Consider the following 24,899-nt stretch of genomic DNA (forward strand, 5'->3'; position numbering starts at 1 on the left):
TCACTTCCGCCGCCACCGCCATCTTACCGCGGCAGGCGTGCAAAGGCGGGACTTCCCTGGGCCCGCTGAGCGTGCCGGGGGCGGGGCCCGGAAGCAGAACTGGAAAGCTCTTCCGTCGCACCCCGCGCATTCCCATAGTGCTCCACGACAGCTGCAATGGAGGCGGGCGTGACAGCGGTCCTCCGCGTGAAGCGGAAACGCAGTGCGGAACCCGCTGAGGCACTTGTCCTCGCTTGTAAACGCCGCTGCCCCAGCGCAGTTGAGTCGGGAGCCCAAAAGACGCCTCCGGAGGATCTGGAGAGAGCAGCAGAAAATAATGTCTTCCAGTTGGTGGCCACCGTGCGCTCCCAGGTATAGGGCCGGGAGGGAGCCAGCGTGAAAGGGATCTTAGGTCGCAGCTGGGGTGCATCATTTTCCCTCACCCTTTCACGAACCCCTGATTATGCCGCCCCACAACCCCGCTTCTTCCCCCCTCCCCACTCCCCGCAGGAGGAGCCAGTACAGCCGCTCGTGCGAGCCGCCCTGCGCCCGTCCCAGGGCAGCCAGCAGCGTATCCGCCGTCATCTCCGTGCGTCGGCTCGGGAGATCCGGCAGAACGGCCGCTACAGGGTAGTCTCTAGCCGCCGATCCTCGGGAATTCCTTCGGGCGGCTTGGGGTCCGAGGACGCGCCGGGAAGCCCAGAAGCCGCCGAGGACGCAGGCTTCCAGCTGTTGGACCTGGTCCACGAGGAAGGAGACCCAGAGGCCGCCGCGATCTCCTGCAAAGTGAGTACACGCCGGGAGTCGAGCTCTGGGCTTCTCGGGACAGAGAGTACGCAAAGTTAGCACACAGTTAAAGAGGGTACACATGGCTTCACTTTAGAGATGGATGATCCATCCAGCTTGATGGACATGTTTTACAGGTTAGATTATCCATTCAACAAGTATTTACTCAGCGCCCACTATGTGCCAGGCGTGGTTCTTAGGTTCTGTGGATACAGCAGTGAGGACCTAACATTCAGGTAGAGGAGAGAAACATCAAACAAATTCAGTGTCAAATGGTGAAATGGGCTATTGGGGCGCTTCATTCATCATTCCATTTCAATGTCATTTTCACTGAGAAAATGACTTTTGAGTAAAGACTTGAATGGCAAGGCACTGCAGATATCTTGGGCAGAGGGGTTTCACACTGAGGAGCTCTAAGTGCAAAGACCCTGAAGCCGAATTTGTCTGGTGTTTGCAAGGTCATTGTGCATGGAGCCCAGGGGGATGGGGGAAGATAGTAAGGAATTTGGGGAGAGGATACCTGCTAAACCCTTTCAACTAGGCAGTTGCAAGGATACATTGCCTTTCACCCAGAGATGGGGAATCACTGGAGGATTCTGACCAAGGTAAAGATAAAGCAGAGGGGAAAACTCATCAAAGGGAGGTTAAAGGACCAGGCCTGGGTAGCATACCAAGTTTGAGGCAGATTTTGGATTAGAATGCAAGTCTTCTCACATTTAATTCAGTGTTACTTTTTTTTTTTTTTTTAAGTTTATCTTTGGCTCTGTTGGGTCTTCGTTGCTGTGCGTGGGCTTTCTCTAGTTGAGGCGAGTGGGGTCTACTCTTCTTTGCAGTGCACGGGCTTCTCATTGCGGTGGCTTCTCTTGTTGCAGAGCATGGGCTTTAGGCGCGCAGGCTTCAGTAGTTGTGGCTCACGGGCTCTAGAGCTCAGGCTCAGTAGTTGTGGCGCACGGGCTTAGTTGTTCCACGGCATATGGGATCTTCCCGGACCAGGGATTGAACCCCTCTCCCCTGCATTGGCAGGCGGATTCTCAACCACTGTGCCACCAGGGAAGCCCCCAGTGTTACTTTCTACTAATTACATTTTCTAAGTTAGTTTTGTACCTCACTTCCAAAAAGCAAAGTCAACTACATGCAATAAGACCAAAGAAATAGAAAATTCTCAATCTAAGGTATGCCCCCTCTTGATAAACATTTTTCAAATCTCCTTTTAAGTTTTTGGAGTTTAAAAAAATGAAATTTTGGGCTTCCCTGGTGGCGCAGTGGTTAAGAATCCGCCTGCCAATGCTCAATGCTGGGGACACGGGTTCAAACCCTGGTCCAGGAAGATCCCAGATGCCGCGGAGCAACTAAGCCTGTGCGCCACAACTACTGAGCCCGCGTGCTGCAACTACTGAAGCCCGCGCACCTAGAGCCTGTGCTCTGCAACAAGAGAAGCCACCGCAATGAGAAGCCCGCGCACCGCAACAAAGAGTAGCCCCCACTCGCCGCAACTAGAGAAAGCCTGCACGCAGCAACGAAGACCCAACACAGCCAAAAATAAATAAATAAAAAATAACTTTATTTTTAAAAAATGAAATTTTTATTCAAAATATATCAAGCAAAAGATATTTAATCACATTCCTAGTATACCTGGATAACAATTTGGGCATGATGTCCATAGCCACCTCTTTTACCAAAACTAATTCCACACTGCATCATGAGTTACACATTTTTAAAAGTAAACCAATGTTCAATGGAATCAAGTCAATTAAATAGCTCATTAAATCATATAAGAAAAACTAGTAGATAAGTTAGGAAGGATATGAACACAGATTTTCCCAACAATGCAATACAAACTGTAAACACATCAAAAATGTTTGCGCAGAATAATTATTAAAGAACATAAATTTAAACTGAAAGCAAACTTGAGGTTTTATGCCTACTAGACTATGAGGAAAAGGGTTGTGGTAGCTCTGCTGGCAAGGCTGTGATTAAAATTGTACGACTGTTGTGCTTAAAATTGATGCAAGCCTTTGGGAAAACAGCAGGGCTTTACAGTAATATCAGGCATCCTAAAAATAGATTGGAGCCTAGTATTTTAAAACTATTTTTATTGTTTGGATTCTAAAGCCATCCAAAAATCTAAAGAGATTTGTTGTTGTTGTTGGCTGCGTTGGGTCTTCGTTGCTGCACGCGGGCTTTCTCTAGTTGGGGCGAGCGGGGGCTGCTCTTCCTTGTGGTGCACGGCCTTCTCATTGCGGTGGCTTCTCTTGTTGTGGAGCACGGGCTCTAGGCACACGGGCTTCAGTAGTTGTGGCTCGCGGGCTCTAGAGCGCAGGTTCAGTAGTTGTGGCGCACGGGCTTAGTTGCTCCACAGCATGTGGGATCTTCCCAGACCAGGGCTCGGACCCATGTCCCCTGCATTGGCAGGAGGATTCTTAACCATTGTACCACCAGGGAAGTCTCTAAAGAGATTTTAAAATTAGTGAGAGCATTTCTCTGCCACATTACAGTGGGTTTCTTCTTAAATTGAAATGATCTCAGTTTTGGGGTTTTTGTTTTTTTAAGTTTTTATTTTATTTATTTATTTAGCTATTTATTTATTTGGTTGCGTGGGGTCTTAGTTGCCGCAGGCAGGCTCCTTACTTGCGGCACACATGTGGGATCTAGTTCCCCGACCAGGGATCGAACCCAGGCCCCCTGCATTGGGAGCGTGGAGTCTTAACCACTGAGCCACCAGGGAAGTCCCGACACGATCTCAGTTTTAAACAAAGTATATTTGACAACAAATCTGAAAAATTAAAGGGGAAAAGTTCAGTTCATTTTGTTTAGTAATTGCACCCCCAGGATTTATCCTAGGGAAATAATTCAGCAGAAGCAAATAGCTATGGTATTAACAAAAGCAACTATTGGTATACTAAGTAATTACTTGTCAAGTACTGTGTTAGGTACTTTTCCCCCCCACTTTAACTCATTTTATCCTCACAAAAACCATATAAGGTAGGTACTTTTATCTCCATTTTTTAAATGCAAGAATTGACACATTCATTGCAATGTTGTGTATGGAGGCTAAAAATTATGTCTAAGAAATTGACATGTGCAACTGCTTGGACCATTAAATTGATAACCATGAAGACTGGAAAGATGGGAAAATACTTATTTATGTTTAATAATAGAAAATGCTGTTTGTAGCATAATTGAAGATATAAGTAAACATACACAGACTAGACTTTAAAACAATTTTTCTTTTATGAAAATAATATATGTTCATTACAGGAAATTTGAAAAAATAGTAGCAAAATTAAAAGTAAAAGGGCAGGGGCGAATCACCCATTTTTCCCCCATCCCAAAGATAACTGGAGTAAAATTGGTTTATTTCCTTTTGAGTGTAAAATTGGTTTATTTCCTTTTGAGTGTAAAATTCTATGTCTGGCGTTTTTCTGTATTGCTAGTTTGTTTTTTTAATTTTTATTTATTTTTGGCTGCATTGGGTCTTCGTTGCTGCGCGCGGGCTTTCTCTAGTTGTGGTGAGCGGGGGCTACTCTTCGTTGTGGTGCACGGACTTCTCATTGCAGTGGCTTCTCTTGCTGCAGAGCACAGGCTCTAGGCATGCGGGTTTCAGTAGTTGTGGCACGCGGGCTCTACAGCGCAGGCTCAGTAGTTGTGGCGCATGGGCTTAGTTGCACCGCAGCATGTGGGATCTTCCCGGACCAGGGCTCGAACCCGTGTCCGCTGCATTGGCAGGTGAATTCTTAACCACTGCGCTACCAGGGAAGCCCCTGTTGTTTTGTTTTTTTAATATATTTATTTATTTATTTATGTTTGGTTGTGTTGGGTCTTCGTTGCTGTGCGCGGGCTTTCTCTAGTTGTGCTGCGCAGGCTTCCCATTGCAGTGGCTTCTCTTGTTGCAAAGCACGGGCTCTAGGCGCGCAGGCTTCAGTAGTCGTGGATCGCGGGCTTTAGAGTGCAGGCTCAGTAGTTGTGGCGCACGGGCTTAGTTGCTCCGCAGCATGTGGGATCTTCCCAGACCAGGGCTCGAACCCATGTCCCCTGCGTTGGCAGGCAGATTCTTAACCACTGCGCCACCAGGGAAGTCCCTGTATTGCTAGTTTTTGTAAATATTTTAATGGCTGCATAATTTGTTGAACTGAAGGCTGGGGGCTTGTGAGTTGGAACCAGAAGTTTTCTTGTAAGCAGCTTTGAGGTTGGTCAAGAGTCTGCACAAAAACTGACATCTCTAGTTCCTTTTGACTTTGGACCAAGAAAGAATTAATTCCCTGTAGCCTGTAAATGATGAGAACATTGGTCTCCCTTTATCTGCCCTGGCCATGGGACACCCCCCTCTTCCCCCTGTATGGTGTCTGGTTTGAGCTGCAGAGCTTCTGGTGATGAACCTGTCGAGAGTGACTGGCAGCATGTCCCTCTGGTTTCCAAAGTGACCTGTGCTCCCCTAGACAACACAGCCTCTTGCCACTGGAGCACATCTTACCTGGGCAAGTTCTATTCTGGGGCAATCCATCTCAAACTATCAGAAAAAGGATTATAGGGGAGGCCACTCCTCATTTGTGATTAAAAGCAGGATGTCAGGGTGAGCAAGCCAAGTGGTGGGTGATGGCTGGTGGTAGTCACCAGGGTCCAGGAATCGCCCATAGGCCCCTATAGGAGGCCACACAAAATGCAGACCCATTTGGGGGTCAACCATAGGGGTGCTGCTGTCGGCCTGTGGATCTCCAAGGGGAGAACATCATACCAAAGGAGCTCAGAGAAGACCTGTAGAAGCAGAGCCTGGGGGCAAGACTAGCCAGCTCTGCTGGCTCTCCCCTTCCTCAGGCCAGTCTTCCCGTGTGCTCTCTTATGTCAGCCAAGCACAAAAGAGCAGGAAGCTATCTTGTAAGTTTCTATCTTAAAAAAAGTACTACACATTAATTTTATAGAGACTTGATTTTTTTTTAATTTCATAGATAACTGAGAAGAGACTAGTAGGCCATGGGGATAAGAATCTTGAATTCAACATACAGAACTGCAGGGAGGCTTCCTTCACCGAGGTCTTAGGTTCCTCCTCTTGGGACATCCATGTTTTAAGTTATGCATGTATCATCTGCTGTTCTCTTTTTTTTTTTTTTTTTTTAAAGCATCTTTATTGGAGTATAATTGCTTTACAATGGTGTGTTAGTTTCTGCTTTATAACTAAGTGAATCAGTTATACATATACATATGTTCCCATATCTCTTTCCTCTTGCATCTCCCTCCCTCCCACCCTCCCTATCCCACCCCTCTAGGTGGTCACAAAGCACCGAGCTGATCTCCCTGTGCTATGCGGCTGCTTCCCACTAGCTATCTATTTTACATGCTGTTCTCTTTACAGACCTCTGACCCAGATGTGATCCTCTGCAATTCTGTAGAGTTGATCCGTGAGCGGTTGACTGTATCTGAAGATGGACCAAGAGTTGGGTACCAGGAGGAACAGAAGGACAACTATGTGTATGACATTTACTATTTGGACATGGCCACTCCAGGATGGATTGAGAACATCCTCTCTGTGCAGCCCTATAGCCAAGAGTGGGAGTTGGTAAGGGGGCCCGTGAGGCAGGGGGCATGAGGCAGCCTCAGTTCATTTTCTAGTCACATGCTTTGCCTCCCTAGGTTCTACTCCTGATCGCCATTGTTCTTAGTTCTTATCCTTGCTTAAAACGAAAAATTTATGCTAAATGCCTTTTAGAAACCTGGGTTTAGTGCAGGAATTTTGGGAAAGACAGTCTACATTGATACTTTTTGCTCTTAATGAGTCTCTTACAAGGTTTGCAACATAGTCTTGTTTATGCAGTTGGCGCTATGTAATCTGCAGGTTCCGTGGGCTCTGCATCCCTGAATTCAACCAACCACAGATCAAAAATATTCCGGTGGGGGAAATTCCAGAAAGTTACAAAAGGCAAAATTTGAATTTGCTGCACACTGGCAACTATTTACATAGTATTTGCGTTGTATTAGGTATTACAAGTAATCTAGAGATGATTTAAAGTATATGAGAGGAGTAAAGCAACTATACTCCAATAAAAATTAATTTAAAAAATAAATAAGTAAAAATTTAAAAGAATAAAGTATATGACAGAATGTGCATAGGCTATATGGAAATACTTAGCCATTTTGTGTAGGGGACCTATGGAAACAAAAGCTTTTTTTTTTTTTTTAATTTTATCTTAAAGGGTGAAAAACCTTGGATTAAGAAAGCTAACATCCTGACGTTATTAAATTCTAAAATTATTAATGAGAAAAGTTAAGGTCTACCTCTCATCCTCTTATTATGAGAGAAGCACCCTATCCCACACCTGCACTATAAGTAGCCTCACAGTCAGGTACCCACCTTGGACGACTGCACAGCCCCCTCCTTTCTGCATTTCACACTTGGGTTTTGGCTCTAACCTTTGGTATCACCTGTAATCCATATAATCCCTCTCCTACCTGGCTGGCCTTCAGCAGTTTGAAGATCACTGCCATCACCTGCTCAGAGCTGTCTCTCCTCCGCATCCTGCTGCGTTCCCTTCTGGTAGAGTTCAGATCATCCAACCAGGAAATGTGGTTCCTGGAGCTGGACTCTGAGTAGAGTAGGGCTACTGTCTCCCTCTCACAGCGTAAGGTTACTGCAGCCTCTACCAAACTAACACCTATGTTTTCTCTTTTTCACACATCACCCTTAAATGACATCTCTCCCAGTTGGTCTGCTAATAGCTTCCTCCAGAGCATAACTTTAGAGGTTTTGACTTATACTCATGTTTATGTTGAGATGTGCAGGTGAATGATGACCAACAACCAGAGGACATTTATGAAGATGAAGATGATGAGAACAGTGAGAATAATTGGCGCAATGAGTACCCAGAGGAGGAGAACAGTGACGGAGATGAAGATTCCAGAGGTAGGTGGTAGCAGCCCTGGTTGGGGAGGGACTGGTGGGATCTGGGACTGAGGTGTGAGCAAGGTTGACAGGTATATCTTAGCTGGTTTTCCTTTTCTGCCCTTTGAGCTCCACCAGCTTGACCACAAGCTGGTGGAGCTGTAGGACATGCAAGGACCAGTGTTCCCAGGGGGCTGCTGGATGTATAATGTCAGTTAGGCCTGGGTTCAAATCCTTAGTTCTTTCATTGCCTAGCAATGGTCCCTTTCCCTTCTACTTTGAATAGAGTGCTGGAGAGGTTTGCCAGTAGGAGTGGGCCCAGGGTTTTCACAAGCCAAGGAATTGTTGCATTTACCTGTGCAACAACACAGACATGGTACGTGGGGGAAGAGGAAGGAAGGATGCTCTGGCACCACAGTTCTTTGACTTTCTTGGTGTTTGATGATTGATAGAGGAACAGTTAATCAAGCTATGGGATATTCTATTGGGGAAGTGGCAAGGAACAAAATTATATTTGCAATATGACTACAACTATTGTAACAACAAAAAAAAAATACTGAGAGGAAAATGACAAAGCACTCCAATGTTAAAGGACTTGGTTTACATGGGAAGAATTTTATTGCTTTTTAAAAAATTGTTCTATATTCTAAATTTTCTTTATTGAGCAAGTATTTTATAATAGGAAACAAAACAGACTTTTTTGAGAAGGGAAGGGGCTTTTGTGGTCATTTAGAAAACCATACAATTAGAGCCCATTCCTGTTATCTCATTCTAGTCTCTGATGATTACAACAGCCTCAGTGAAGAAGAAGGAGACAACAGAGGACCACAGATGTGGAGCAAATACCCTTTGGATGTGCAGAAGGAGTTTGGCTATGACAGCCCCCATGACCTGGATTCAGACTGATGATCCTGTGACATCCCTGAGGTTCTACCACAAGCCCCTGAGGGTTCTGTGACTGCAGTGTCAGCCACACTAGTTAACATCCTCTCGGGCTTCCTAGCTTAACACGTGGAAGGAAAAAGCATATCCAACAGCACCATTCCACCATGGTGAAAACTTGCACTAAGGGAGTGCGTCTTTTCTACTATCTGTAGGGCCCCCCTTTGTCTCAGTCAAAACTGACCTTAGAGTCTGGGGGCGGGGGAGATGCTGTGCAAGTGAAGCTTCCTGGCCCAGACATCTTACCTGCATTCCCATTCTCCTCCTACGCCAAAGCCAATTAAGGGGAAGAGCGTCTCCTGTTTTGTCAGCACTAAGACTGGGCTTTCCCAGGCCACCTGCCTCCAGTAAAGGGCTGTTTCTTTTGATAGAGGGACTCTAGAAGGGCTGCAGTGGGTCCCTTGTAGCGGCACAGACTGGATAGTAATGGCCATTAGGAAAGAAAGTAGAATCTGCCTGAGCCATGAGAGGTTTTAGTTAACAGCTATCTCTACCTCCCTGCTTCCTGACTCTGATAATGGTTGTAAAGATTGCTAGTTTCCTCTGGCAGTGGTGCCAAGGAACAGAGTATGTATGAATCTCTTTAATAAAAACTAACTTTGAACAGGGGAGCAAGTAATTCCTTTAAAACCTTTTTAAATCTGACTATCTTATGTGCTTTCCCACCATACTCCCTGCTCCCTTTACCCCCTCGCCAAAAAGGGGGAGGGGTTGGTGAGAAGTTTCAGACGCTAAGAACTTAAGGCAAGTGAGGAAAAGCAAAGTACATCCTAAACTTGGCTTTCCATTGAGAAATGTTTAACTAGACACAGCACTCACCAAAAACAAACTACAGTCAACAGGACCAATTTTTTTTACCAAAACTTGTATCTCTTGTAAGCACACTCTCTTTCCCTATTCCTTTCCAAACCACAAATGCCTTAACTCTGACTGAGTTGGCATTTATTCTGCAGTGACGAATAGGTTCTATACCTGCACTGTGCAGTAGTAGCCATTAGCCACATATGGCTGTTGAGCACTTGAAATGTGATTAGTGCAACTGAGGAATTGAATTTTAATATTTTATTTAACTAGCTACATGTAGCTAGCAGCTACCATACTGGACTGCACAGGTCTAGGGAAACAATATACAGAAACTTTGATTCAAGGTGTGCCCTCTTGCCCTGTGGCACAGACTTATTATCACATGGGAAGATAAATTACACAAGGAAATGTCTTCTTCCTGCCAATTCTAAGATTCCATAAGCATCTCTACTTTTCTATCCTACCTGCACCCATTTCACTTTATATTTTTTGTACATCTTTATCTTCTTATCTACAAGTTGTTAAACCTCCCAAAGTGATTAATTTCCATGTGTATGTATATTCGGGCCCTACTATTGCAGTTATAAAACCAACAAACAGACTTGGTTTCCCAACCTAACTATCCACTAAGGTGCAATTCAGTGCTGCAATAACAGGCAGCAACGTACAGATCTAATACTAGTCATCTCAGTCTCCTGTAAGCATAGAAACAAAGGATTGAAAACCACTCTGCCATTATAATGTGCTCACTGCTGTTTCTGTACTCATTTACAGTTTGCCAACATTAAAGGGCTGACAGCTTCACAAACTGTACCTACTGCAAAAGGGATTAGCACACCAGGAGAAGGATTGAAGGAGATAAACAACAAAGACCTCGCAGAAATTAATTCCACTAGGAAGCCTGAGTGCTGTAAGGAGTCTCTGGCATCCCTCCCTCAGAAGGCTTCCTGGGAGAAGTCTGTATCCAGCACAGAGGGGAAGAATGTGGTCACCATCCAGTAATGAGAGGGGGGTGACATGGCTCACTAAGCAAGTACTAGGGCACCTGGAGTGTGAGGGCCTTGCTTCCCCCTGGAGCCACTGCGAGGCAACAAGTTCCTGAGATCAGCTGGTCATTTACTTCAGTAGAGAAAACTAAAGCCTGGGTCAGGGATCCTTCAAAGACAAGTGCAGTCTGCTTGAAGGATTAGCTCCAGAGGATCCCTGGGATAGGTGCCAGATTGGGTCAGACAGGAGTCATGTTTACACAGTCTGGGCAAGTCAGCCTTTGCACAAGACTCCCTGTTGTCAGGCAAATCCCCAACCCATGACAGTAGGAATGTACTCCCATGTTCTCACAGATGCATGCATGCCCTGAACAAAAGGCAGCTGTGAGCATGCTCCCCTAAATTGCCTTTATTGAGCAAGTGTGACCAAGGTTAGTCCCTTGTCTGCAACTGGGGCCGGTTTGGTGGAGAAGAATGGTCAGAAAGGTAGATTGCCTCATAGTTCCCATCTTTATCATTGACCAATTTCAAAACCTAAGGACAAGAAGCCCATGGGGCATACCAAGCCAGCAGGTTCTTCTGGGTCCAGGATGACAGTGTCTGGAATCATCACAGGACAGTTGTCCAATCCAGTGCAGCCATGTGGCCCATGAAGGAACATCCATTAGGGCAAACCTACCCCTTTGGCCAGACCTGGGTGCTAAAGCACAGCCTGAGCGCCAGAATTAGTTGCTTCCGATCATGAATCTGCTGATGGAGGTTGAAGCAGCTTTACTTCCAGAGTCCTCACTGATCTCCACAGAGAGAAAATAGAAGTCTCCAAAGTACCAAGCTCTTCCTGAGACTGCAGCCCCACCAGGCCTCAGGCAAGGGGAGGCAGGCAGGAGATGAGTGCATTATCCCGATGATCCACACCAAGGTGGCTCAGTGTAAAAAAAGCCTGGTGCCTGGTGTCAGGGACAGAAGAGGAGGAGGATGCAGCCTGGTGTGAGGTTTTCAGAAAAATGACCACTTCTAGCACCAAGATGGGCTTGCATGGGTCTGCACAGCAGACCCTCATACCGGCCCTTACAGAGAGGAACAAGCTACTTGTCAGTTTGGGTCCAGGAGATGTTCTCTAAACCATTGACAGCTGAAAGAATTCAAGTGATTCACCTGAATCCTAGGACAGTTTCTGCCCTCTTAGAGTTCATACCAGAAACCCAGGGATTTGCTTTTTGTCAACTAGAACAGAGACCTAAGGTCTCAAGTAAAATAAAGGATTATCTTTCAAAGTAGCAGTATTACCAGACCTCTGACTCATGAATTTGTTCCTCTGTCCTTGTGGAACTTGAGCCAGGTGCTTGTAACATGTGACCTATCTGTATACTAAAGTGTAACTTGTACATGAGTAAAAAATCTTTAAAGTTCACCTCTGCAGGTAAGACTCAACAGAAGACTGTGCTAAAACCGAGCAAAACAATCTGTGGTCAGAGTCTGACCCACCACCACATAGACACCTCTAAGGTCAGAGGGACTTGCTTTGGGATACTTTGAATTTTTAAACACAATCAGCCTACTGCATCCTGTAGATTAATGAACACCAATGCTTTGCTAGAACTGGTGTCCTGGATTAAATAATATCAATAAATAATAGAATACAACTCTTTCACCAGGGAAGGATTTTGAGCCAGAGGAAGAAATGGTAGCATTTCAGGCCTCTAATGTCAGATGCTTGGACCTGGTCAGAGGAAAACTTCCCATAGAGCAGCCCCTTTGTAGAAACTCCCGGTTCAAACCTCAAATTCAGAAACCACCAGCCACAGCTATTAACCTAGCACTCCCTCTTCCCCCAATGCAGCTCACCAAGTAAGTGTTTGCAAGGGCTGCACCTACTCACCAGGAACAAAACTAAGCAACCATTCCCCTATTCCCCGAGCCCTCTGCCACCACCACCCTCTGAAGTCCCCACCTTCAGGCTGGCCCCAGATCCTGAGACCCATAGCTTACCGATGAGAGTGACCACCTGAGCAGGCCATCAGCCCTGAGCCCCCTTACATAATGCGGGCCAACAGCCCTCCTTGAGTATAAGAGAGTTGGGTCCACACAGTCCTGTCATCTGGACTTCGGTGGCTGTGGCCACAGGTAGCGGCCTTCCAGGCCTCAGGGGATATCACCTCTGGCCTCTACTCAGTTTTCCTCTCAACCTGTCTCTCTTCAGCTACATCTAGCTCAGTCAGGACGCAAAAGCAAAGCTTCTGGGTGACTTCGGTGATAGCAGCTAAATGAAAATAGAGAATAGAATTTAGCAAACTGACATTTAGCCACAGCCCCAGTCTGAACACCACAAGGCTGATTAAAAGCATGTGGTTCCCTCCCCACCTGTCCCCTGGGTACCCTGTACCAGGCTCACTCCCAGCAACCCTCACTGTCCTCCATCCCATGCCCCACCAGAGGGTCTGATGCATGACTCCTTGTCTTGCTATATGGACTGAACTTTCAGGAGGGAGTGTTTTAACCCCAAACTACGAGTCTAAAGTTGGAATTAAAGTGATCATGTCAAGACCAAAAGGGGCGGCCAGGCTTCCAGCGTATCACTAGTATGCGGAAGCTGTTAGCCACACCCACCTGTGCATGCGTCTTTGTATACACACACACACACAAGGCCAGTGTGTGATAGGCAAAGAGAAGCTCACCAAGGACATTCCGAATAAAGAGTGGTCTCCGGGACTCTGGCAGATAAACACCCAGGAAGTAGATGGGGACCCCAGAGAGGGCAATCCCGATGCCAATGAGGGAATTGATGGTGTCACTGAAGAGGGGCACAACCACCAGAAACAAGGAGCATATGCAGAACACGATGGGAAAAAACAGGCTCAGCTGAAATGAAGGGAGGTGAGATATTAGATAAAGTAGGATGGGGGAACAGGAGAATGGGGTATGGGGAAGAAGTCACCTTGGGGAGATGGCCCACCCCTCCTAGCCTAGAGCCACTGACCTTGAGAGGCCGGGGCCGCTCGGGCTCCTTCCAGCGAAGGTAGAGCTGTCCAGCGACAGACAGGCCCACAAAGAACCAGTAGCTGAAGCTGAAGTAGTTGATGAGCAGGAAGACATCCTCCACAGTGAGGTAGATGAGTGTCATGGTGCACTGGAGGGGGAGAGGTTGGGGAGAAGTGGGCACTGTCACCACCAAGCCACCCAGGAGACTCCACCGTCCAGCAGTCAGCACCACATCTGCTGACTGCTGACTTAGCTTCACCAGATTACCTCCAGGTCTTTTCAGTGATCCCTTGGCATCAGATAGGTCCATTCTTCGCAACGGCCTTCTCTCCTTCTTCTTTTGGGGGCCCTTCCTGCACTCAATGCCTCCCTTCTTTTTGCAAGCACTTCAGTAACAAGCCAGACTCGGTTCCCCTTCTGATGGCAGACAGTGAGGCCCTCCTCACTGCAATGCACCAACCTCAACATGAATCACACTGTGCCCTCTGGAGACTGTTATACGTGGGTCCCAACTACCTGGCATACAAGTGGAGGAAATGTCTCCAGAACTATCTCACTGTCCTGGAGCCTTAGAAATGCAGATTAGCAAAATGGAACCATCCCCCTGGGAAGAAGTATGACAGGATTTGTCCTCTGGAACAAAAGAGTTCTAGAAGACAGGAGTCAGGGACTAGAGTCCTGGGACAAGGTTAGATTTGCTTTAACAGCCAAAGCAGTCTTGAGGGAAAAAAACGGAGCTGGAGGAATCAGACTCCCTGACTTCAGACTATACTACAAAGCTACAGTAATCAAGACAATATGGTACTGGCACAAAAACAGAAATATAGATCAATGGAACAGGATAGAAAGCCCAGAGATAAACCCACGCACATATGGTCAACTAATCTATGACAAAGGAGGCAAGGATATACAATGGAGAAAAGACAGTCTCTTCAATAAGTGGTACTGGGAAAACTGGACGGCTACATGGAAAAGAATGAAATTAGAACACTCCCTAACACCACACACAAAAATAAACTCAAAATGGATTAGAGACCTAAATGTAAGACCAGACACTATAAAACTCTTAGAGGAAAACACAGGAAAAACACTCTTTGACATAAATCACAGCAAGATCTTTTTTGAGCCACTTCCTAGAGTAATGGAAATAAAAACAAAAATAAACAAATGGGACCTAATGAAACTTAAAAGCTTTTGCAAAGCAAAGGAAACTACAAACAAGACAAAAAAACAACCCTCAGAATGGGAGGAAATATCTGCAAATGAAGCAACTGATGAGGGATTAATCTCCAAAATATACAAACAGCTCATGCAGCTCAATATCACAAAAACAAACAACCCAATCAAAAAATGGGCAGAAGACCTAAATAGACATTTCTCCAAAGAAGACATACAGATGGCCAAGAAGCACATGAAAAGCTGCTCAACATCACTAATTATTAGAGAAGTGCAAATCAAAACTACAATGAGGTATCACCTCACACCAGTTAGAATGGGCATCATCAGAAAATCTACAAACAACAAAGGTTGAAGAGGGTGTGGAGAAAAGGGAACCCTCTCGCACTGTTGGTGGGAATGTCAATTGATACAGCTGCTATGGAGAAGAGTATGGAGGTTCCTTAAAAAACTAAAAATAGAATTACTATATGACCCAGCAATTCCACTACTGGGCATATACCCAGAGAAAACCATAATTCAAAAAGACACATGCACCCCAATGTTCACTGCAGCACTATTTATGGAAGCAACCTAAATGTCCATCGACAGACGAACAGATAAAGAAGATGTGGTACATATATACAATGGAATATTACTCAGCCATAAAAAGGAATGAAATTGGGTCATTTGTAGAGACGTGGATGGATCTAGAGACTGCCATACAGAATGAAGTAAGTCAGAAAGAGAAAAACAAATATCCTATATTAACGCATATATGTGGAACCTAGAAAAATGGTACAGATGAACTGGTTTGCAGGGCAGAAACAGAGACACAGATGTAGAGAACAAACGTATGGACACCAAGGGGGGAAAGTGGCAGGGGGTGGGGGGTGGTGGTGGGGATGAATTGGGAGATTGGGATTGACATGTATACACTGATGTGGATAAAATTGATGACTAATAAGAATCTGCTGTATTAAAAAAAAAATAACATAACATTTAAAAATAAATAAATAAATAATAGATTTGCTTTAACTTCAAGAATATGGAGTTCCCCCTACCTGTCTTTTCACCCAAATTATCAACAAAGGATTTAAAACAAGAAGAGCCCATTCTACAGAGAGAAAGGAGACCCTATATTAAGAGGAGAAAAGTGGGGTGGAAGGTGATTAATTTACAAGACATGATGTCAGATTGCCCTAAATTTATAAATTCAGTGCTATCCCAATCAATATATTGAGAGGATATTTCGTTATTTTGATAAAATGATACAAAAGTTCATCAAGACAAATAAACAGGTAAGAATTGCAATGAAAATTCCAGTGGGGAGAGGGGAACTGAAGAAGTACCCTCAGCCCCTCTTTAGTTCTCAAATATTCCGTATAAAGCTAAATAAGGAAGCTTGGTGCTGATGCAAGGATGAGGAAGGATGAGTTGAGATGACTGTACATTTAAGGGGCAAATCATGGTACTTGGCACATAAGAAGCACTCTAAAAATTAGCTATTTTTATATGATAAAAATTTGAAAAATGTGGAAAAGTGGATTATTCAATAAATGATATTTGTACAGTTGGCTAGCCATTTGAGAAAAAAATTAAGTGAATGCCTACCTCACTCCATTCACCAAAATATAAATTCCAGATGAATCCAAAACTTTAAGTAATGAAACCATAAAGGAAAGAACTAAATGACAAGAAAATGAACTATTTTTCAAATCTTGGAGTAAGGCCTTCCTCAGGGTCCCTGTTAGCCTTTACACCTAATAATACCTTAGTGCAAATTAGAAAATGACAGTCTTTCTTCAGGACTCCTTCCGTCTGTCAGAATACTTAATAATTTACTGATTTTGTTGAAATAAAACACTTTAATGCCATCTACTATATATAAATCTATGATGCCTATGATATGAACAGAGGCCCCTAGGGTAGCTAGTGTACAACTGGCCTGGCTTTTCTAAATATGATTTAAAAAAAAAGAGGAGCTAGTAGGAGGAGGAAAAAAGGAAGCCACTGACAGAAAAGATAGATAAATCTTACTAATTCACTTTTATATTCTTTTGTAGTATTTGCCTTCCCTAATATAACTATGTTTTACTTTTATATTTTTAAAAAATTGTAAGAAAAAGGAAGAAACACTGAGAGGCTCAGGAAGTATCCCAAGAAGCTAGTACACCTCCCCCCAAACAGTCTTCTCATAAAGTTGGCAGGAGCACCACACAGATACGTCCAATCCCCACACTCCCCAGCACAGCTTACATTGAACAATAAAGCCGGGATGGGTGTAAAACGCTCAACGTGGATCATGGAGAGAAGGTCCGGGAGGTGGCCCTCACGGGAGCCCACGAAAAACAACCTGGAAGGACAAAAAAATGTGTCAGGAGCATCTTTGTACTCAGCCATGCAGCCACACTCCTCACTCAGACAAACCAGGCTCAGCTCCAGAAGAAAGCAGGGGGCAGTCTCTCAGGAACCTCCCATGTTCTCTATGCATGACCAACCCAACCTACCCCCATTTTACCCACAGATGTCTCCACCATTACCCATGAATGCCCTACCCCACTGTTACCCACTGACACCCCCAGCCCCTCAGCTATGCAACCCACCATCACCCAATGGATACCTCACCCTGCCATCACCCATTGGCACCCCAATCCACTCCACCGGGGTACCCCACTCTGCCACCCCACACATTTCCTACATAACATAATGGCTTTTTAAAGAAGGGCAGCCAGACTTCTGATGGTCTGCCCTCCATATACCTTCCCTGAGCTCCTGGTATATGAAAAGTCAGGGAGAGCCTGGGGCTCAAAGAGACAACCCAAGCTTTCTCTCTGCACCTAATGAGGCCTACTGACTGGGAAACAGAGCAGCAGAGAAATGAAACGCCATCCAGGTAGTCAGCAGCATCATGGAGCACACAGCACCAAGCTTGGGGGTGGGCTGGGGAACAAAAAGCTTCACAAGAGATGATCACATCTGGACTGGGAAGAACAGTTGGGGTTTTCCAGAAGGTGAGTGTTGGGTGGAGACACAGCATGGGCAAAGGCAAAAGAGGCTTAGAGGCATATAAGAGTATAGCCTCTTTGAAGGTGGGCGCTAGAATGCCTATAGTCCCAGGATAAGGTGTGTGAGGAGAGTGCTGGGAAAAACCTGCTTATGAGGCCATGCTGTGGAGTCTGAACAAACACCAAGAACCAGCTGTGGCTCTGAAGTAACAGCCTGACCGGATTTGACACAGAGACTCTGGTAACATCACTGAGGCCAACTAAAGCAGGGAGAGGCTAAGGTATGGGGGGGACAGCCAGACATCTGTGACAAGGTCCCATAATAGAAGAGGTCTGAATGAGGGTGGACACCCTGGCAGAGGACAAATCTGCTGGTCTTCTGTGTGTGCCCACACATTTGAGCTGGGAGATGAGGGTGGACTCCAAGGGAAAAAATCAAGAGGCCAAGAGGCTGGGAATTCCCTGGCAGTCCAGTGGTCAGGACTCTGCGCTTTCACTGCTGAGGGCCCAGGTTCGATCCCTGGTTGGGGAACTAAGATCCCACGAGCTGTGTGGTGCACCAACCCCCACAAAAACAAAAAGAGGCCAAGAGGCCAAGTAAGGAGGACTGACGGACCACAACCTCACAGCTGGAGACAAAGCACACATGGGGCACATGTGAAGTTTGAGATACTTATGGGCCATCCAGGTGGAGCCACAGGAGTTGATGGTATCATCTGGAAGGATGTCATAGGGCACGATGTTGAAGTTGGCTCACAAGGCTAATATCTGTACTAAAGTAGAGGAGAAATATGCAGAGGGAATGCTGGAGAGGATGTGAAGGTGAGGCAAAGGTGTCTAGTACAAAGCCAAAGACAGCTGCATGGGTAATAAAGAGAAAGTGAAGAAGGTAACACAGGCAGAAACGGTTGTGCATTATCTTGACATTACTGCAGTTCACTTCATGTGCAGGTCCAGATTCTTACTCTGAGTCCCCTACCCTCACCCTCACCCTCATCCTGTCAATGCCACAAGATAGCTGAGTGAGGTTAGAATATACCTACTACCTAAATATTTTGGGACAATTGGCAGAGTCAGTTGGGATGTCCTGGGCCTCAATAAGGGTGAGGCTATGGGAAACATCATCTTTGAGTGGGGCAACTTATGAACAGCCACATGGGGTGCAACCTTGGCCACACCAGGCTGAGGTGAGGGAAGATGACACCATATTCTTTTTTTTTTTTTTTGGCTGCACCACACAGCTTGCGGGATCTCAGTTCCCCAATCAGGGATTTAACCTGGGCCACGGCAGTGAAAGCCCAGAATCCTAACCACTAGGCCACCAGGGAACCCCTGACACCATATTCTTTTACAAGGCCTTGATCTCTTTATTACTCTGGTTGCCCTACAGAGGCCCCAAGTACATGGACTGGGGTGTCAAAATTAGTAAGAAGAATGAATAGGACAAAACTATCTCTTTCATTAATTCATTCTCCTATCTGTTCATGTGGCAAATATTTACTGAATGCCTATTATACTCCTGGCCCTGGAGACAGCAACATTTATACGGTGAGTGGAAGAGAAATCAAGAAAGAAGACTTCCTCTTAGATATCAGAGGGTCACAGCAGCCATGGGAATAGTTTCAGAGGAAGAAGGGTGGTAAATATCACTTGCTTCAGGGGTCCAGTAGGGTAAGAACTAAAAGCAGGCTAAGAAGGAAGTCACTGGCACCCTTGACAAGAACATTTTTAAGGTAGTAGAAGCCTACCTATGGGTAGAAAGATGAATGACAGTCAAAATGCAAACGATTTCCTTTAGAAGTATGTCCAATAAGGAAGAGGGGAGATGAGAAACTGTTTTGTGATTTCTCTAAGTGAAGATGAGAGAAGCTTGTGCACAGCTGCCTCCAAATGAACATCCACCAAAGAGAAGGGCCAAGTGATGAAGTGAATTGCTGAAGAAGAGGGGACGTGCCGGAACCCTGAGACCAGGTAGCAGAATCAGCCTGAAAAGGCAGAACTGGTCCTCTCTATGAAACAACTGGAAGGACAGTGCTCTTACAGGTGAGCCTCTGTACAGAGAAAAGAGCTGGAGCCTACCTGTCGGCCGCAGTGTTTTCTGTGATGTGAGGGGCAGAGTCATCCTGTACCAGTACCCAGTATACAGCAAGTGCTCAATAATCATTTATTACAAGAATGAATCCTGGGCCTGCAGCATAATCTGCAGGAGCCTAGAGTCTGGTCCCCAACAGGATCCCTCCTCCAAGCTACTGCGTTCTTCCCCTCTACCTCTTACCAATCTGTCCTCATCTCACATGGAAACGTAAGCGACCAGCACACAAATGTTGTACAAAGGCAAGGACACGCATGCACACACGCATACACAACACAGAGTACTAACCACTATACGATCATGGCCACACTTGCATACACACACATACACACCCTGCATGTCCGAGAGAGGGATAAGGGAAAGAAGGGCTCCGATGGATTCACCTAGAGCCTCAGAGAATTAAATACTGGTCTGTTATCGGTGAAGCAGAAACACAGTACCTTGATGAAGCAAAGATAGATGCGTTGAGGCCCCCAAAGCAGGACAGGGCAACAGCAATGGGAATGGTCCAGCTAAACATGCCAAATGTCTGGTCAGCAAATGTCTGGGGACAGAGCACAGAAGAGGCACTCAGCACAGGACGGGGTTTCCACAGCCTCCTGCATCTCTCAGGACAAATGCCGTCACTGCTGAGCAGCCCGCCCTCTGGCCCAGACCCACCACCTGGCCTTGCAGAGCTGGAGTGGCAGCAGAAACAAAGATCCAGCCATTCAGTACTATGAGATGACGAGCAAATGGGGATCCCAACAGACTCACCACAGCCACAGCATCACTGCCAAGGACATCTGAAATGCTCAGCACTGTGTAATAGGCCACGTTGGTCAGGATGTAGATGAGTGTCACAGTCGGCATAGAAATCCCAATGGCCAGGGGCAAATTTCTGTCAGGACAACAGAAATAGGACTACCTGGAACCAACCTCTCCTTGGGGGTCAAAGTTACCCAGGAATTCCCTGGCCTCTGGATCTTTGAGGCTGACTCCTCTTCCCCACGTAGCCTAAGGGAAGTATGCGCCCCACGCCCCAGGCTCTTTCTACTGAGAGAGAGAGAGAGAGAGACCCTTCCCTGTGAAGATGGCTCATGATCAATATTTGATCCTCGCCCCAGTGGGACCACTGGGTCCCACTGAAGGAGGAGCACTGTCCTCTAGGGACTGGAGGCCAGGCTGGGAACCTGGCTGCCCAGAATAAGCTTCTGGCTCCCCAGGCTTCAGTGTCAGCACCAGAGTGCAAGGTCTTAACATCTCAGCCCCAGCTGGGTTAGCTGCTGCCCACCGAAGGACCTCTCCTCCAGGAAGGACCCTGGGGATCCTCCAGTGTGAATATGAGGCTGAGGAGCCAGGGGTTTCCCACCTTCACTCACTCCCGTCCTCGCCCCTAATCCCTCACAGCTGGAGAAGGGGGAACAGGAAGAAGAAGGGATGAGAGACAGAGGGGGGAGGGGAGGGAAGAGGGCAAGCGTGCCCACTATCAGCAGGAGTTCCAGCCAAGTTGGGGAGAGCGAGGTCCCACCTTTACCTTTCTGGGTTTTTGATTTCTTCTGTTACAAAATTAAGGGTGTCCCAACCTGAGTAAGAGAAGAGGGCAGAGTAGAGGGCGAGAGAGAGGTCTCCCAAGTCCCAGGAGGAACCCTTAAAGGCATCCTGAAAGTGCTCAGAGTGTCCTGTGGGGGCAAAGGCGGGGAGGGGTGCAGAGAGGAGAAAGAGGAAGGAGAAGGACAGGAGAGATGGCAGGTGTAAGGAGAAGAGGAAGGAGGGGGAGGGGCAGCAAGAAAGAGGAAGGGAAGAGGCAAGAAAAGGAGAGAGGAGGAGGGTCAAGAAAAGAAGGGAAAAGCAAGAGGGCAGGGAGAAGAAAACAAAAAACAAAAACAATTTAATACCAAAAGAACCACCACCACCAGCTCCCCACACCCCACCCACTCCCTCTGAATAGTTCATTTTCCTTTAGTAGAACTAGACAATCTCAGAAAAACAAAGACATTCCTGGCTGCCTTCTGACGTGATAACACCTTTTCCAAAGCCCTAGTGAATTTCCATTTCCTGCAGGAGACCACACGGTAGGCCACAGTTCTTCTTCCTATTTTTAGAAAGAACCCTGTTTCACATAAAGGAGTCATTTTTCATTAACAATTAGATCTTCCTGTGGAACTGCCTCTCATGGCCCAGACGGTTCCACAACTTGGTCATATGGGTTTCTCAGTCTCATGGAGAGAACTCTGTTGCTCTACTCGCAGTGGCTATGGTTGTGTGCGGCAGGAAATCACAGGCTTTGAAGGAACTGGGATCTTATTTCTCACTGGGCCTGGGGTAGGCCTGGGCCACCTCCACCTTTGGAGAGGCAGCCTAGACATCTGTCATCCTCCTTGGAGGCCTCCAGAGACTGCAGACTTGCAAGCCAAGGGAACAGCACCCAGCTGTCCAGGAGACAGACCTTCTAGACACATTGGAGGTTTTTAATAAGACCCAGACTTCTAAGGAAGCCTGCTGTCACCCACTGCAGAAAGCCTAGACCCATCCCCCAATGTGGCAAAAAGGGCTGGGTGTGCAACAAAGAGGAGGGAAAGTAGAGACTCCCGAACCCCAGGGGTGCCACTCATCATACACAGTAGTTGTTCCCTAGGGCACAGATCCTGGAGGGAGAATTACTCAACTACCCAATTTGACCCCAAGATGTTTCAGAGACTCTAGGAACATCCAGATGGCTGGCTGTACTAACTTGGCATACAGGCACAAAGGTACTGGACCAGCTGCCTAAGATTCACCCAGGGCACTTCTTAAAAACATACCTTTTTCTTTTTTTGTTTTGTTTTGGTTTTTGGCCGCGCCACGCGGCTTGTGGGATCTTAGTTCCCTGACCAGGGATTGAACCTGGGACCTCGGCAGTGAAAGCCAGAATCCTAACCACTAGGCCACCAGGGAATTCCCCAAAACACATCTTTTTGAACTCCAAGCCAACCAGAGTTTGATCCAATAGGTCTGAGATTGGAGTCTCAGCTCCTCAGGGGATTGTAAACACAGTCAAGTTTAGAGACAGATGACCGAGAGAACTGTGTTGTCTAATGATTGAGACATCCTGGGCCAAGGGCACCTCAGGACTTCTCTAAGGGGTCAGGGAATATTGGGAGGCCTGTTACCCTCCCTGTCAGCCTGCTCTGATCTGGGAATGAAAAGCTCTCTAAAGCCAACAGGCAGGAAAGTCAGTGCCAGCTTCACAATATTTTAATATTTTGCTGAGAGCTGACTTTAGGAGGAAATGCTAAATAAGAGCAAGTCCAGATGAAAAGTAAAGGCTGCAAAATAACCACTCATTTCCAGACCCCATCTCCCTGCCACCCACACACTTCCCACCCCTCTCAAGGAGGGCCAAGCCCTCCTCCCCACTGACTGGCGGTCACAGACCAAAAGCAGGAGCCAGAGCAGGGCTCACTCTATCTCCACTGATTACTTTTACGACCCAATTACAACCCAAGTTTCAAAAGCTCCTAGGCCTTCGGCTGGCTTCTTGCAATGCTCCCCACCATCACAAAGGGAAAGCAGCCCTGAGGGAGGGGCTAACTCATGTCCATTAGGCCAAACCAGCCTCGCCTAAGAAGCCCGAGAACAGATTTCCTGTTGTCACTGACACAGTCTAGCACGTATACAGAAAGAGCTGAACAGTAAAGCTAACGGAGTCCCCACATCCTCCTCAGGGAATCCAGGGGAACTCCCGGAGTCACCCACCCTCCTTCCGACCTGGGGCCCTTCTTACCCTGGCACAGTTTAACAAGGCCCATGACAATGATGGCAATGAGTGCCAGGACCTTGGCGTAAGTGAATGTGTCCTGCACACGTGTGCCCCACTTGACGTAGGCACAGTTCACAAACGTCAGCAGACCTAGGAAGAAAACCATAAAGTCAGTGGCAGGCTTGAGCTGAGGGCACTGACGCCCAACCTCTCTTTACAAAGCGCATCATTTCTATCCTGCCTGCCTAAGGCAAAGTGGCCGATGGACCGGTCAGAACCAGGAGAACAGGCAAATGGGGGACATCCCCCATCTGCCCCAGCTGAGAGGAAAACATCCCATCACTGTTGACAAGTAATGATACAAAGGCATGCACTACCACATATTCATGCATTCTGGCAGCCCGAACCATTTTTGGAAATTCCCCCCAGGCCCAGGAATGGTGAACTTCACCCATTCTTCCCCACTCAGATTCCCAAAGTTTCAAACCACCTGGGGCACAAGACCTCTCCACGGCCACATTAGAGAATGGGGACAAGAGAGGCCCAACAACAAATAAGGTCAATTTAAATGCAGGTGGCAGGTCACCTAGCAGTTAGGGAGACAATGTTTTGCATGTAATTATTTTTAAAAAGCCTGTCATGTGCCTGACAATTTCACATATATCCTCTCAATTAATTCTCACAACCACGAAATAGACATTCCTATTCCCATTTTACAGATGAGGAAACTGAGGTTGACAGAGGCTAACTACCATTCCCAAGCTTACATAGACCTCCCTCATCTCCCCCACCCCCATTCCTATCCAAACCTCCCAGTTCTCGGATAGGCCCATGGAGAAGTGGGCGCGCGTCAGCACTGCTGGCTTTACATTCCAGCTCCTCACGTACCTCAGTGATACCTGGGTCCTGTGTTAGAGGTCCCACCACCTTACCCCTGCTAAATAGGGACTGCTCTGATCCATGGAGAGGACTCGAGAACAGTATCCAAGGGGCTCCACAGTGACACCTCTAAGTACTGCCCCTAGCCTCCAAAAATAGAACTTTTACGAGAACCTCAAATGTTATTACAAAATTTGGGGGCTCATCCTCCAGGCCACGTCTACCTACTTCTACCCATGTTGCACTCTCTCCTTCAGCCAGACTCTCTCCTTACTGATGCCGGATATACACATAAGAGAAATGTCCTCCCCTCCTCCTCCTGCCATAGGCAATAGCAACTCCCACTTTCAAGGTCTAGCTCAGTCCCCACTTCCTCTGTAAAACCTTGCTAAAATATATCAGCCAGCTCCTCCCTGAGCTCTCTCTCCCTGAACCCTACAACATTCTCACTTCACACACAGCTTAGTACCTTGTGCTGTGGTCATATGGACATATGTCTCAAGAAGGTTCCTCTCTCTCCCTCAGGCATCTGGGTGGTACTTCCCCAAGGAGATCACAAATTCTTAGGGGGAAACAAAAGTATACTGTTTTCTTAAGCTTACTGCCAAGCAAAGATGGGAACTGATCAACCCTGGTTGGAATCAAGATGGTGATGACTTTCGCTTAACTGCCAATCCCCTGGAGCAAGGCAATTTTC

The 24,899-nt window shown here is 46.6% G+C and overlaps 2 protein-coding genes across 4 annotated transcripts in view; one reads left to right on the forward strand and one right to left on the reverse strand.

Annotated features, from left to right (window-relative positions):
- Window positions 1–150: 150 nt before the first annotated feature.
- SLC7A6OS (solute carrier family 7 member 6 opposite strand) lies at window positions 151–9,182 on the forward strand. Of its 2 annotated transcripts, none has more exons than XM_061174353.1 (5): window positions 151–351; window positions 490–765; window positions 6,113–6,316; window positions 7,537–7,657; window positions 8,412–9,182. In XM_061174353.1, exons 1-5 carry the CDS (start codon window positions 157–159, stop codon window positions 8,540–8,542), a joined length of 927 nt encoding a protein of 308 aa, XP_061030336.1. In that variant the 5' UTR covers window positions 151–156; the 3' UTR covers window positions 8,543–9,182. The 2 variants fall into 2 exon arrangements, with proteins under 2 accessions (XP_061030336.1, XP_061030335.1); XM_061174352.1 differs by having other exon boundaries at window positions 8,431–9,182.
- Window positions 9,183–9,612: 430 nt separating this feature from the next.
- SLC7A6 (solute carrier family 7 member 6) overlaps window positions 9,613–24,899 on the reverse strand; it is a 35,443-nt gene continuing 20,156 nt past the window's right edge. The window contains exons 5-13 of one of the 2 annotated variants that reach the window (XR_009698035.1): window positions 23,348–23,473; window positions 21,119–21,263; window positions 20,359–20,482; window positions 20,043–20,146; window positions 16,762–16,858; window positions 13,346–13,495; window positions 13,044–13,227; window positions 12,358–12,628; window positions 9,613–11,315 (exon numbers count right to left, since the gene is read on the reverse strand). Coding sequence is in view for 1 of the 2 variants with exons in the window: in XM_061174351.1 (XP_061030334.1) it covers window positions 12,534–12,628; window positions 13,044–13,227; window positions 13,346–13,495; window positions 16,762–16,858; window positions 20,043–20,146; window positions 20,359–20,482; window positions 21,119–21,263; window positions 23,348–23,473 (1,025 nt within the window). In the remaining variant the exon portion in view is untranslated. Of the gene's footprint in view, window positions 11,316–12,318; window positions 12,629–13,043; window positions 13,228–13,345; window positions 13,496–16,761; window positions 16,859–20,042; window positions 20,147–20,358; window positions 20,483–21,118; window positions 21,264–23,347; window positions 23,474–24,899 lie in introns of those variants that run through there. The other variant, XM_061174351.1, reaches the window with a different exon arrangement.

The sequence above is a fragment of the Eubalaena glacialis genome, chromosome 18, assembly GCF_028564815.1.
Source record: "Eubalaena glacialis isolate mEubGla1 chromosome 18, mEubGla1.1.hap2.+ XY, whole genome shotgun sequence".
Lineage (NCBI taxonomy): Eukaryota > Metazoa > Chordata > Mammalia > Artiodactyla > Balaenidae > Eubalaena > Eubalaena glacialis.